At 42.8% G+C, this 12528-nt stretch overlaps 1 protein-coding gene across 2 annotated transcripts in view; it reads right to left on the bottom strand.

Moving 5' to 3' along the window:
* The window catches only part of csmd3b (CUB and Sushi multiple domains 3b), a 1698079-nt gene that overhangs the window by 138639 nt on the left and 1546912 nt on the right, over positions 1–12528 (bottom strand). For both annotated transcript variants that reach the window (XM_078397138.1, XM_078397139.1), the window contains exons 44-45: positions 12227–12372; positions 9531–9611 (exon numbers count right to left, since the gene is read on the bottom strand). In XM_078397138.1, the coding sequence (XP_078253264.1) occupies positions 9531–9611; positions 12227–12372 (227 nt within the window). The remainder of the gene's footprint in view (positions 1–9530; positions 9612–12226; positions 12373–12528) is intronic.

Here is a 12528-nt window from a genome sequence, read left to right as displayed (position 1 = left end):
TGTAGTTTTCAAGGAAAGGATTGCCCTTCATCCAAGTTTTGTCCCAAGTTGTGATGCTTTGAAGAAATGTCTCTGGATGCAATTTACAATGTCATGATCAACATGGGGTCCATTTGTTTTATTTTTGTTTGGGATCTGGCCATCACTGGTGATGCCAACATTCAATGCTTCTCCCTGTTTATCCTGAATAGTGTGGTGCTGTGCCAACTGGAAGTGCTGGTGAAGGCATTTATTTGTGCTTTTGGGAAGGAGGTTTCAGTTATTAAACCGAACAATGAAGAAAGACTGGAAATAGATTTCCAAGTTGGTACGGTTTTGTTCCCGTGAACCCACTGTCGTTGCACTTCTCGGTTGTAGATGTTGTAGGTTTGGGAGGTGCTGTCAGAAATCTCTGCCCTACTGTACTGCCATCTGTAGCTGGTTCATGCTGCAGCCACTGTGTGTTTCTGCTGGAGAACATAAATCTTTAGGAAGAAGGGTCTGAAGAAGGGTCAGTCTGAAGAAGGGTCTCGACCCGAAACGTCACCCATTCCTTCTCTCCTGAGATGCTGCCTGACCCGCTCAGTTACTCCAGCATTTTCTGAAATAAATCTTTAGGAAGTCAGATGGGTTAAAAACCAGGTGGCCGCTGTACGCAGTATAGCGTCAAGCTTTGTGAGATCTGTTGGATCCACACTCATCAGGGCAAATGGGAAGTATTCAATCATTTTCCTGACTTGTATCGGGAAGGGGAAGAAAGGCAATGGAAAATTCCACCAAGGACTAGGTTTGGACAGCTGGAGGCAGCCCGGGACTGGCAGATGCTGGTGGACATGGACCAGCAGCTTACGGTTCCATCAGAGATAGCCATCACCAACCTGAGGCCTGATCTTGTCCTCTGGTCCAACTCTCAGTGCATGGTGTATCTTGTGGAGCTCACAGTCCCTTGGGAGGATGCTGTGCAGGAAGCCTTCGAAAGAAAGAAACTGCGCTACACAGAGCTTGCAGCGGAGGCAGAACAGCGGGGCTGGAGAACAAAGATCTGCCCGGTAGAAGTTAGATGTCAGGGATTTGTGGCAACATCTACCGTAAGACTGATGAAGGACCTGGAGATCAGCGGACAAGCCCTACGCCAGGCTATCAAGGAAACATCACGGGTGCAGAGCGGAGTAGCCAGTGGCTCTGGCTGAAGAGGAAAGACCCCACCTGGTCTCTCTAATACGCCGGCTAGGCAGATGCAGAGGGGGGTGGTTCTGGGACGCCAGAATGCCCCGATGAGCCGACTGGAGACGTCGTGGGCCCAGTCAGCGAAACATTGATGAAAGTAGGTGCCCACTTGATAACCCCAATGACGTGTTTGTCAACATCGGAGGAGCGAAGGTGAGCCTCCCATCACCACCGGGAGCAAGTTAAGAGGTGGCACTTTGGATTTTAACATCATGTCCTGTGTATTTGAAAACTTAGTTTGTGAAAATGCTTTGAGATTCAGATGTCGAGTCACTCTCCTGGGGATGTCCAACCTCTGACCCGCGCTTGTGGGTTTCAATGTGGTGGATAAGCCTGTCAACGGTAGCTACCAGCTGAGGGACTCCGGGATGGTGATTGCATGGGAAAATACGGATGGATAGTCAATGCCTAGCATTTTTGTGGGATAGAGGCATAGAGTGCTACAGTGTGGAACCAGGCCCTTCGGCCCAACTTCCCCACACCGGCCAACATGTCGCAGCTACACTAGTCCAACCTGCCCGCGTTTGGTCCATATCCCTCCAAACCTGTCGTATCCATGTACCTATAAGAAAATAACTGCAGATGCTGGTACAAATCGATTTATTCACAAAATGCTGTAGTAACTCAGCAGGTCAGGCAGCATCTCGGGAGAGAAGGAATGGGTGACGTTTCGGGTCGAGACCCTTCTTCTATACATGTACCTGTCTAATGTTGGGATAGTCCCAGCCTCAACTACCTCCTCTGGCAGCTTGTTCCATTCACCCACAACCCTTTGTGTGAAAAAGTTACCCCTCAGATTCCCATTAATTCTTTTCCCCTTCACCTTAACCTGATGTCCTCTGGTCCTCGATTCACCTACTCTGGACAAGAGACTCTGATCTATTCCTCTCATGATTTTACACACAACGATGAATGTTGTTTGCAACTTATCGGTCCATGCTTGAATTCTGTCCAAGCCTGGGTGCAGGTGAAGGCTTTTGCTGAGGAATTATGATTTAGAATTATGATTGGAATTGAGTATCGTACAATCATTGGTGATCATCCCCATTCCAATCTTATAAAGTATAGAAGGTTATTAATAAAGTTGCTGAAGATTGTTGGGCCTAAGATACAACCCGCAGGTGATATCTTGGACTGGGATCCAATAAATGGATGCCTCAAAACTGCAACGTTCAGGTGGAAAATTTAACTTACCATTTATACAATAGACAGTAGACAACAAGTGCAGGAGTAGGCCATCCAGCCCTTCGAGCCAGCACCGCCATTCAATATGATCATGGCTGATCATTCACAATCAATACCCCATTCCTGCAATCTCCCCATACCCCCTGACTCTGCTATCATTAAGAGCTCTATCTAACTCTCTCTTGAAAGCATCCAGAGAATTGGCCTCCACTGCCTTCTGAGGCAGAGAATTCCAAAGTTTTACAACTCTCTGAGTGAAAAGGTTTTTCCTTACCTCCGTTCTAAATGGCCTACCCTTATTCTTAAACTGTGGCCCCTGGTTCTGGACTCCCCCAACATTGGGAACATGTTTCCTGCCTCTAGCATGTCCAATCCTTTAATAATCTTATATGTTTCAATAGAATGCCCTCTCATCCTTCTAAATTCCAGTGTATACAAGCCCAGTCGCTCCAGTCTTTCAACATACGACAGTCCCGCCATTCCGGGAATTAATCTAGTAAACCTATGCTGCACTCAATAGCAAGAATGTCCTTCCTCAAATTTGGAGACCAAAACTGCACACAGTACTCCAGGTGCGGTCTCACTAGGGCCCTGTACAACTGCAGAAGGACCTTTTTGCTCCTATACTCAACTCATCTTGTCATGAAGGCCAACATGTCGTTAGCTTTCTTCACTGCCTGCTGTGCCTGCATGCTAACTTGCAGTGACTGATTTAATTGGTTTTGGAAAGCTTCAGAAAATTAATTAAGTTGAAAGTTAATAAAGTGATCACGAGTTAACCTGCAATCGTGTTGCTGTACACAGTAGAATGATGTTATATATAACCATATATAACCATATAACAACTACAGCACGGAAACAGGCCCGTTCGGCCCTACCAGTCCACGCCGACCACTCTCTCTGACCTAGTCTCATCTACCTGCTCTCAGACCATAACCCTCCAATCCCTTCTCATCCATATACCTATCCAATTTACTCTTAACTAATAAAATTGAGCCTGCCTCCACCACTTCCACCGGAAGCCCATTCCATACAGCCACCACCCTCTGAGTAAAGAAGTTACCCCTCATGTTACCCCTAAACTTTTGTCCCTCAATTCTGAAGTTATGTCCCCTTGTTGGAATCTTCCCCACTCTCAAGGGGAAAAGCCTACCCACGTCAACTCTATCCGTCCCTCTTAAAAATTTTAAACCTCTATCAAGTCCCCCCTCAACCTTCTACGCTCCAAAGAATAAAGACCCAACCTGTTCAACCTCTCTCTGTAGCTTAAGTGCTGAAACCCAGGCAACATTCTAGTAAATCTCCTCTGTACCCTCTCCATTTTGTCGACATCCTTCCTATAATTTGGCGAACAGAACTGCACACCATACTCCAGATTCGGCCTCACCAATGCCCTGTACAATTTTAACATTACCTCCCAACTTCTATATTCGATGCTCTGATTTATAAAGGCAAGCATACCAAACGCCTTCTTCACCACCCTATCCACATGAGATTCCACCTTCAGGGAACAATGCACAGTTATTCCCAGATCCCTCTGTTCCACTGCATTCCTCAATTCCCTACCATTTACCCTGTACGTCCTATTTTGATTTGTCCTACCAAAATGCAGCACCTCACACTTATCAGCATTAAACTCCATCTGCCAACTTTCAGCCCACCCTTCCAAAAGGCCCAAGTCTCTCTGTAGACTTTGAAACTCGACTTCATTATTAACTACACCACCTATCTTAGTATCATCTGCATATTTACTAATCCAATTTTCCACACCATCATCCAGATCATTAATGTAAATGACAAACAACAGTGGACCGAACACAAATCCTTGGGGTACTCCACTAGACACTGGCCTCCAACCTGACATACAGTTGTCAACCATTACCCTCTGGTATCTCCCATTCAGCCATTGTTGAATCCATCTTGCAACCTCACTATTAATCAAGTCAAATTTATTTGTCACATACACATACTCGATGTGCAGTGAAATGAAAGTGGCAATGCCTGCGGGTTGTGCACAAAAAGAATTACAGCATATAAATAAAGTTAATAAGTTACTAAACATAGCACAAAAAGTGTTGACAAAAATTTAGTCTCTGGGGTTATAAAAATTGACAGTCCTGATGGCCTGTGGGAAGAAGCTCCGATTTAACCTTCTTAATCAACCTTCCATGTGGAACCTTGTCAAATGCCTTACTGAAGTCCATATAGACAACATCCACAGCCTTGCCCTTATCAATTTCCCTGGTAACCTCTTCAAAAAATTCAAGAAGATTAGTCAAACATGACCTTCCAGGCACAAATCCATGTTGACTGTTTCTAATCAGGCCTTGTTTATCCATATAATTATATATATTGTCCCTAAGTATCTTTTCCATTAATTTTCCCACCACAGACGTCAAACTAACAGGTCTATAATTGCTAGGTTTACTTTTAGAACCTTTTTTAAACAAAGGCATGACATGCGCAATGCGCCAATCTTCCGGCACCATCCCCGTTTCTAATGACGTTTGAAATATTTCCGTCATAGCCCCTGCTATTTCTGCACTAACTTCCCTCAATGTCCTAGGGAATATCCTATCAGGTCCTGGAGACTTATCCACTTTTATATTTTTCAAAAGTGTCCATACCTCCTCTTCTTTAATCCTCATAATTTCCATCACTACTCTACTTGTTTCGCTTACCTCACATAATTCAATATCCTTCTCCTCGGTGAATACCGAAGAAAAGAAATTGTTTAATATCTCTCCCATTTCTTCCGGCTCAGCACATAGCTGTCCACTCTGACTCTCTAATGGACCAATTTTATCCCTCGCTATCCTTTTGCTATTGACATATCTCTAGAACCCCTTGGGGTTTACTTTTACATTACTTGCCAAAGCAACCTCATATCTTTTTTTCGCTTTTCTAATTTCCTTCTTAAGATTCCTTTTACATTCTTTATATTCCTCAAGAACCTCATTTACTCCCTGCCGCTTATATTTATTGTATATCTCCCTCTTTTTCTGAACCAAGTGTCCAATTTCCCTGGAAAACCACGGCTCTTTCAAATTATTATTCTTTCCTTTCCACCGAACAGGGACATAAAGACTCTATACTCTCAAAATTTCACCTTTAAATATCCTCCATTTCTCTATTATATCCTTTTCATAAAACAAAATGTCCCATTTCACTCCTTCTAAATCCTTTCTCATCTCCTCAAAATTAGCCTTTCTCCAATCCAAAATCTCAACCCTTGGTCCAGATTTGACCTTCTCCATAATGATATTGAAACTAATGGCATTGTGATCACTAGACCCAAAGTGCTCCTCAACACATACCTCCGTCACCTGACCCGTTGAATTAGTACTAATAGTGCAGGAGGCTATTGGAGACATCTTGTCTTTGCCACTGCCAGTGCTAATTCATCAAATGCACATAGGTTCTCGAAACTCATTCACATGTTCTCATATCTTAAAATAATGATCTGTTAACATAGAAACATAGAAGCATAGAAAATAGGTGCAGGAGTAGGCCATTCGGCCCTTTGAGCCTGCACCGCCATTCAATATGATCATGGCTGATCATCCAACTCAGCATCCTGTACCTGCCTTCTCTCCATACCCCCTGATCCCTTTAGCCACAATGGCCACATCTAACTCCCTCTTAAATATAGCCAATGAACTGGCCTCAACTACCTTCTGTGGCAGAGAATTCCACAGATTCACCACTCTCTGTGTGAATTTTTTTTTCTCATCTTGTTCCTAAAAGACTTCCCCCTTATCCTTAAACTGTGACCCCTTGTTCTGGACTTCCCCAACATCAGGAACAATCTTCCTGCATCTAGCCTGCCCAACCCCTTAAGAATTTTGTAAGTTTCTATAAGATCCCCCCTTAATCTTCTAAATTCCAGCGAGTACAAGCCGAGTCTATCCAGTCTTTCTTCATTTGAAAGTCCTGCCATCCCAGATGGCAGAGAGAATGTTCAATACTGTAACTCTGCAAATGTGTTTTCTAATATTTGAATAGCGAAATTGCTTGCAGTTCAGCCAACATAATTAAAACTTTATTTTATTTTTGATGATTCATTTCAACTTAGTTTAGGCAAATGAGAAAATACTTCAGTGAATTCCCTGGTCAGTTTGTTTACTGAAAACCTGCAATTGTAAAAGCTCTACTTGACATACATACACATATATATATAAATAAGCTGTATATTCAGCAGTGAAATAATTTACTTGCACAATTATCTTGGAAACTCTCTGCATTTTAATAGGCTGTTTCAAGTACTGACCGATGCACATAACTGTTCTTGTTATCAATTGATTTATAAGTGCATTACTTGAAGCATAAATCATTTTGTCAAATGTCTTTTACTTTCCTGTCACAGGTAGTTTTCAGGTTTAATCTATAAATTTGCTATTTCTGATTGCCTTCCAGTTTGCTAACTTAATTCACGGGAAATTAGTTTGAAGAAATTGGATTTTCAACAGCCGAAGAATTTCCCACTGCTGGCTTCTAATGCACATTTCAAAAACTATAGACTTCAGAATATTGGAGCTGAACCATCTGCCCAACCGGTAAAAAAAACCATTACAGATGTAGGATTAGGAATGTTTTGCAGACACAGGACCATTTCTCATGCTGATTATTTAAAATGCAAGGATGTTTAGTTTAGAGATATAGGGGGGAAACAGGCACCTTCGGCCCATCGGGTCTGCGCTGACCAGCGATTCCCCCCACACTAACACTATCCTATACCCACTAGCGACAATTTTTACATTTACCAAGCCAAGTAACCGACATACCTCCACCTCTTTGGAGTGTGGGAGGAAACTGAAGATCTCGGAGAAAACCCACGCAGGTCACGGGGAGAACGTACAAACTCCGTACAGACAGCACCCGTAGTCGGGATCGAACCTGAGTCTCCGGCGCTGCATTCGCTGTAAGGCAGCAACTCTACCGCTGCGCCAACGTGACTGCCCTCACAGGGCATGGGTATTTTATATGGCAGTTGCAGTGGAAAGTTGAGTTAAGGTTTGATGGTGCAAGTGAGAGTGAATGGGCAAAAGTATTGTTAGCCATTTCTATCCTGATCAGTTCAGCTATGGAGCACACCGTGTTTCAATCAATATACGATACCATGTCTATCGAGTTTGAAGAGCTTGGATAAAGCAAACTTGAGCAGCAATGCTGATACAACGTCACTCTAACATAAAACACTACACTTGAAGGAGGTGCAAGAAATGTGGACTAAATAAATCTGGCTTTCTGCCTTCCTTCAACAACTTGCACATACCGCAAATGAAAGCATCCTAAGATAGTTGTTCACAAAGATGGACATCTAACCAAAGGGAGAGATAACGGCATGGAAAACTGAACCTTCGGTCAAACATCTAGCTATTAGACAGAAGTAGCGAAGCAGAGAAGTTTCCGGAGGGAGACCCAGAGCCAAGGGCGAAGAAGGCTGAAGACATCACTGCCAATGGTGGGTTGAAGTGAATGGGTGAATGGGTGCCAGTGTTATAGCATTCCTGTTCTTCTGGAGATTGTAGGACTGTGGGCAAGTAGAAATAAGGAGGGACGATGTCAGGGAGGGATTTGAACTTGGGATGAGAGGGATGAGAATAATGAAATTGAGACATCGATCAATGAAGAATCAAAGTCGGTCACCTGGCACAATGGATGAGTGAAACTGAGAACGTTAGATCATTAACAGTAAAATTTTGGATCAGTACAAGACTATGGAAGAAATAAAAATGGGAAACACATTTAGGAGAATGGAGGAAGGTGTTGAGTCTCGAAGTTACAAATGTTTAGTGGAAGGTATCTGTAGCAAATTAACTAAAGCAGCACTAGAAATGTGCAACACTGCAGGAGTGAAATTATGCAGTCATTGAAACAGCAACGTACTTCAATAGGTCACCCGATTCTCTCTGGTCCCATTGGGCAGAAGATACAGAAGCTTGAAAGCATGCACCACCAGACTGAGGAAAAGCTTCTCTCCCTCTGTTATCATGCTTCTGAATGATTGCTCCATGAACTATTCTACTGTCCGATTCTTCTCCACTGTATTGCAGACATTTGACTTTATCTCTGCAACTGTGGTGCAGCTGTAGAGTTGCTGCCTTACAGCGCCGGAGACCCGGGTTCGATCCTGACTAGGGCTGCTGACTGTATGGCGGTTGTACGTTCTCCCCGTGATTGCGTGGGTTTTCTCTGAGATCTTCGGTTTCCTCCCACACTCAATAGACAATAGGCAATAGACAATAGGTGCAGGAGGAGGCCATTCAGCCCTCTGAGCCAGCACCGCCATTCAATGTGATCATGGCTGATCATTCTCAATCAGTACCCCGTTCCTGCCTTCTCCCCATACCCTCTGACTCCGCTATCCTTAAGAGCTCTATCTAGCTCTCTCTTGAATGCATTCAGAGAATTGGCCTCCACTGCCTTCTGAGGCAGAGAATTCCACAGATTCACAACTCTCTGACTGAAAAAGTTTTTCCTCATCTCAGTTCTAAATGGCCTACCCCTTATTCTTAAACTGTGGCCCCTTGTTCTGGACTCCTCCAACATTGGGAACATTTTTCCTGCCTCTAACGTGTCCAACCCCTTAATAATCTTATACACCAAATACGTACAGGTATGTAGGTAAATTGGCTTGGTAAAAATTGTCCCTAGTGTTGGCAGGATAGTGTTAATATGCAGGGATTGCTGGTCGACTCTGACCCGGTGGTTCGAAGGGTCTGTTTCCACGTTGTATCTCTAAACTCTAAATCTCCAAACTGTTTGCCTACAATGCTGAGAACTATATTCTGCACTCAGCATCTCTGTCTTCACTCCACCCTGGTACATGCGTTCGGCTTGATGTGATTTATGTAGAGTATGATCTGATTTGATTGGATAGCATACAAAACAAAGTTCTCACTTCGGTACATCTAACCTTTTAAACCGTCTACTATTTTTATCACCAAAATTGGCAGAAGGATGATGATTTTTACACGAATGTCCTGGGTGAGCTTTGTCAAGTATCGCAGTGTGGAACCAATCCAAATTCACTCATGTTTGGTAATGCAGAAAATAGATTTTAAATGATGGTAGAAGAAAGCCACAGAAATAAACAGCACAGGTGCATGGCTCCAGTGCGACACAGGCATACATACCAATTTCAAATTCATCATCTTCGGTCAAATTCTGCCCCGTGACCATTGCTGGTGGAGACTGGCAGATTCGCAGTTGGTATGCTGTAAAAATCAAGAGCTCATTATCCCACATTCAACTCATATATATACATGTGTAAGAAGGAACTGCAGATGCTGGTTTAAACCGAAGATACACAACAAAAAGCTGGAGTAACTCAGGGGGACAGGCTGGAGAGAAGGAATGGGTGACGTTTTGGGTTGAGACCCTTCTTCAGACATACATTTATATGTGTATTTCTATGTGTATATACACACACACACACTGATTTTTTTTTCCTCTCTCGTTTATTATATTATTTACAGTGTACTATGTATATTCTGTGTATACATTGTATGTTCTGTTGTGATGCTGCAAGTAAGAATCTCATTGTTCACTGGGACATATGACAATAAGACACTCTTGACTCTCTTGATGTTATTTTGTAAAATAGATCTGTGGCTGTGAAGCAAACAATATTTTAAGGGAAAACTGATTGTTGTTATTCAATAACAAGACCTTGCCTCAGACTAACTTGAATTAGAATTCATGCCTGGGTGAAAACAGTAATTTACACATTTTACCCATGGGGATTCCTGTGAAACAAATCCTTGGCGACGTCATTCAATGTTAGTTTTTAGTTTAGTTTAGAGATACAGTGTGGAAACATTCTTTTCAGCCCACAGAGTCTGCACCAACCAGCGATCCCCGCACATTAACACTAGGGACAGCTTACATTCATACCAAGCCAATTAAACTACAAACCTGTACGTCTTTGGAGTGTGGGAGGAAACCGAAGATCTCGGAGAAAACCCACGCAGGTCAAGGGGAGAACGTACAAACTCCAAACAGACAGCACCCGTAGTCAGGATCGAACCCGGGTCTCTGGTGCTGTAAGTGCTGTAAGGCAGCAATTCTACCGCTGCGCCACCGTGCCATCCTATTATTTATTCTCGGTCACGGATTAATTTGCATTATATCTTATTGACTATATGAGGTGGAATTGTAATCTTATTTGATGGGGCGAAAATGTTTTATCACGTTTAGCCACATATTGCAGACCATTTCCAGAATTCCTCAATGAAGTGCAAGCTTAGTGCAAACAACTAAACATTAATTTCCACTTCACAATTATGAACATGCAAATATATAGGACTGCAAATGTGGTAAATGTAAAATGCAAAACTAGTAGTTCAATAGTAGTTTAAGGAATGGTTTAGAACTAATCTCATTCTTGAAGCTGATATCCAACTATTGAAGGAAAGTCATGCGAGCTGGTGTTAACAAAGTATCATTTTGTGATTTGCATTCGCTTGGAATATTGGTCAGATAGTCATTCAATCTGTACCTCGTATTCCCAATGAGCAGTACTGTGATACTCGAGACTACAAGATCAGGACATTTTTAAACCATCAGAGTTTATTAGGGCAGGAGAGACGGGTTGGTTGTGGATGGGAGCAGGGCATGTCACTGATTGTTATGTTGAAGGGCAAATTTATCCCATACCTCATTTATACAAGGTAGAGCATTCTCCTACTCAAACTGTGGGTGGCACAGTGGTGCAGCGGTAGAGCTGCTACCTTACAGCAAATGCAGCGCCGGAGACTCAGGTTCGATCCTGACTAGGGGCGCTGTCTGTACGGAGTTTGCACGTTCTCCCCGTGACCTGCGTGGGTTTTCCCTGAGATCTTCGGGTTCCTCCCACATTCCAAAGACATACAAATTAATTGGCTTGGTAAATGTAAAAACAATTGTCCCTTGTGGTTGTAGGATAGTGTTAATGTGCGGGGATTGCTTGTCGGCGCGGACCCGTTGGGCCGAAGGGCCTGTTTCTGTGCTGTATCTCTAAACTAAACTTTAAAAAAAGGATGAGTGTCCTGCCAGTAATTTGGTGTGTTCTGAGCCATTTTCAGTACCACAGAAATGGTCTACGACAAAGAGGTAAAATGTCCTCATCCAAGATGGATATGGATGCTAAGATTGGGCAGGGGTTAGGTGTCAAAACTGTCGCTGTCCATTGGTGCTTGCAAGAATGATCATAGCACTTCATGTTTATGGTGGGAGAGCTAACAATGTGCCATACTCATAATGCTAGCTAAAACACTAGGTAAAAATGGGGGATCAGAGTCCAGTATTATGTGGGTGTCAGGGGTAATGGGGAGAAGGCAGGAGAATGGGGTTAGGAGGGAGAGATAGATCAGCCATGATTGAATGGCAGAGTAGACCTGATGGGCTGAATGGTCTAATTCTGCTCCTATCACTTTTGACTTTATGACCTTATTTCTGAAATCAAACTCACATAGTTAAAGAGGAAACAACTAGCATCAGACAGATAATCTTTCTTTGCCTTACAGAAGCAAGCATTTGTTGTACTCATTTTAAGAAATTTGATTGCATGACTGGACTGATGCTGAATTGTAGACATGGAGTGCAAATGCAACGGCTGCCAATTTTAAGAATTGGGCAGGAAGTGCGTCAGAAAGTCTCCCACTCTGTGTTAATTTCCTTAAATCTCATTTTTCCTTTGGGAAATACCTTAGTTTCATAGAGTAATTGTACTGCATTTAAACATCATTCCATCTGAATGCACATAGACCAGGCTTTATATTAAGTAACTTGAAGCCAAATAACTTAATTCTATCTAAGTAAAGAAAAGTGTGAATGCTGAGCATTAACCAACCATGGTAACTGAGGATGAAGAAGCCGCCTGTTGTAAAATCACTGTGGAATTTGATAAGAATCTGATTTGATGTGCTGTAGACAGATTCCAGAGCTGTATTTCCACTGAATTGTCCAATCTGAGGAGCAGTTTGCTCTGGCCCATCCCTAATTAAGAAAAATATGAGCATCCTTTTAGGCTGTGAACCTTCAGCAGAATCAAACACAAATCACAAGTAACAGTATCATTTAACTTCATGGGGAATACTTCTGCTTCCGAGCACTTAACAATTCAAGCTTCACGTAAAACCATAAACAACAGCA

This window comes from Rhinoraja longicauda, chromosome 4, assembly GCF_053455715.1.
Source record: "Rhinoraja longicauda isolate Sanriku21f chromosome 4, sRhiLon1.1, whole genome shotgun sequence".
NCBI classification, from domain to species: domain Eukaryota; kingdom Metazoa; phylum Chordata; class Chondrichthyes; order Rajiformes; family Arhynchobatidae; genus Rhinoraja; species Rhinoraja longicauda.
Note: the sequence above shows the minus strand (reverse complement) of the source record. Positions and strands in the feature narration are given on the sequence as shown.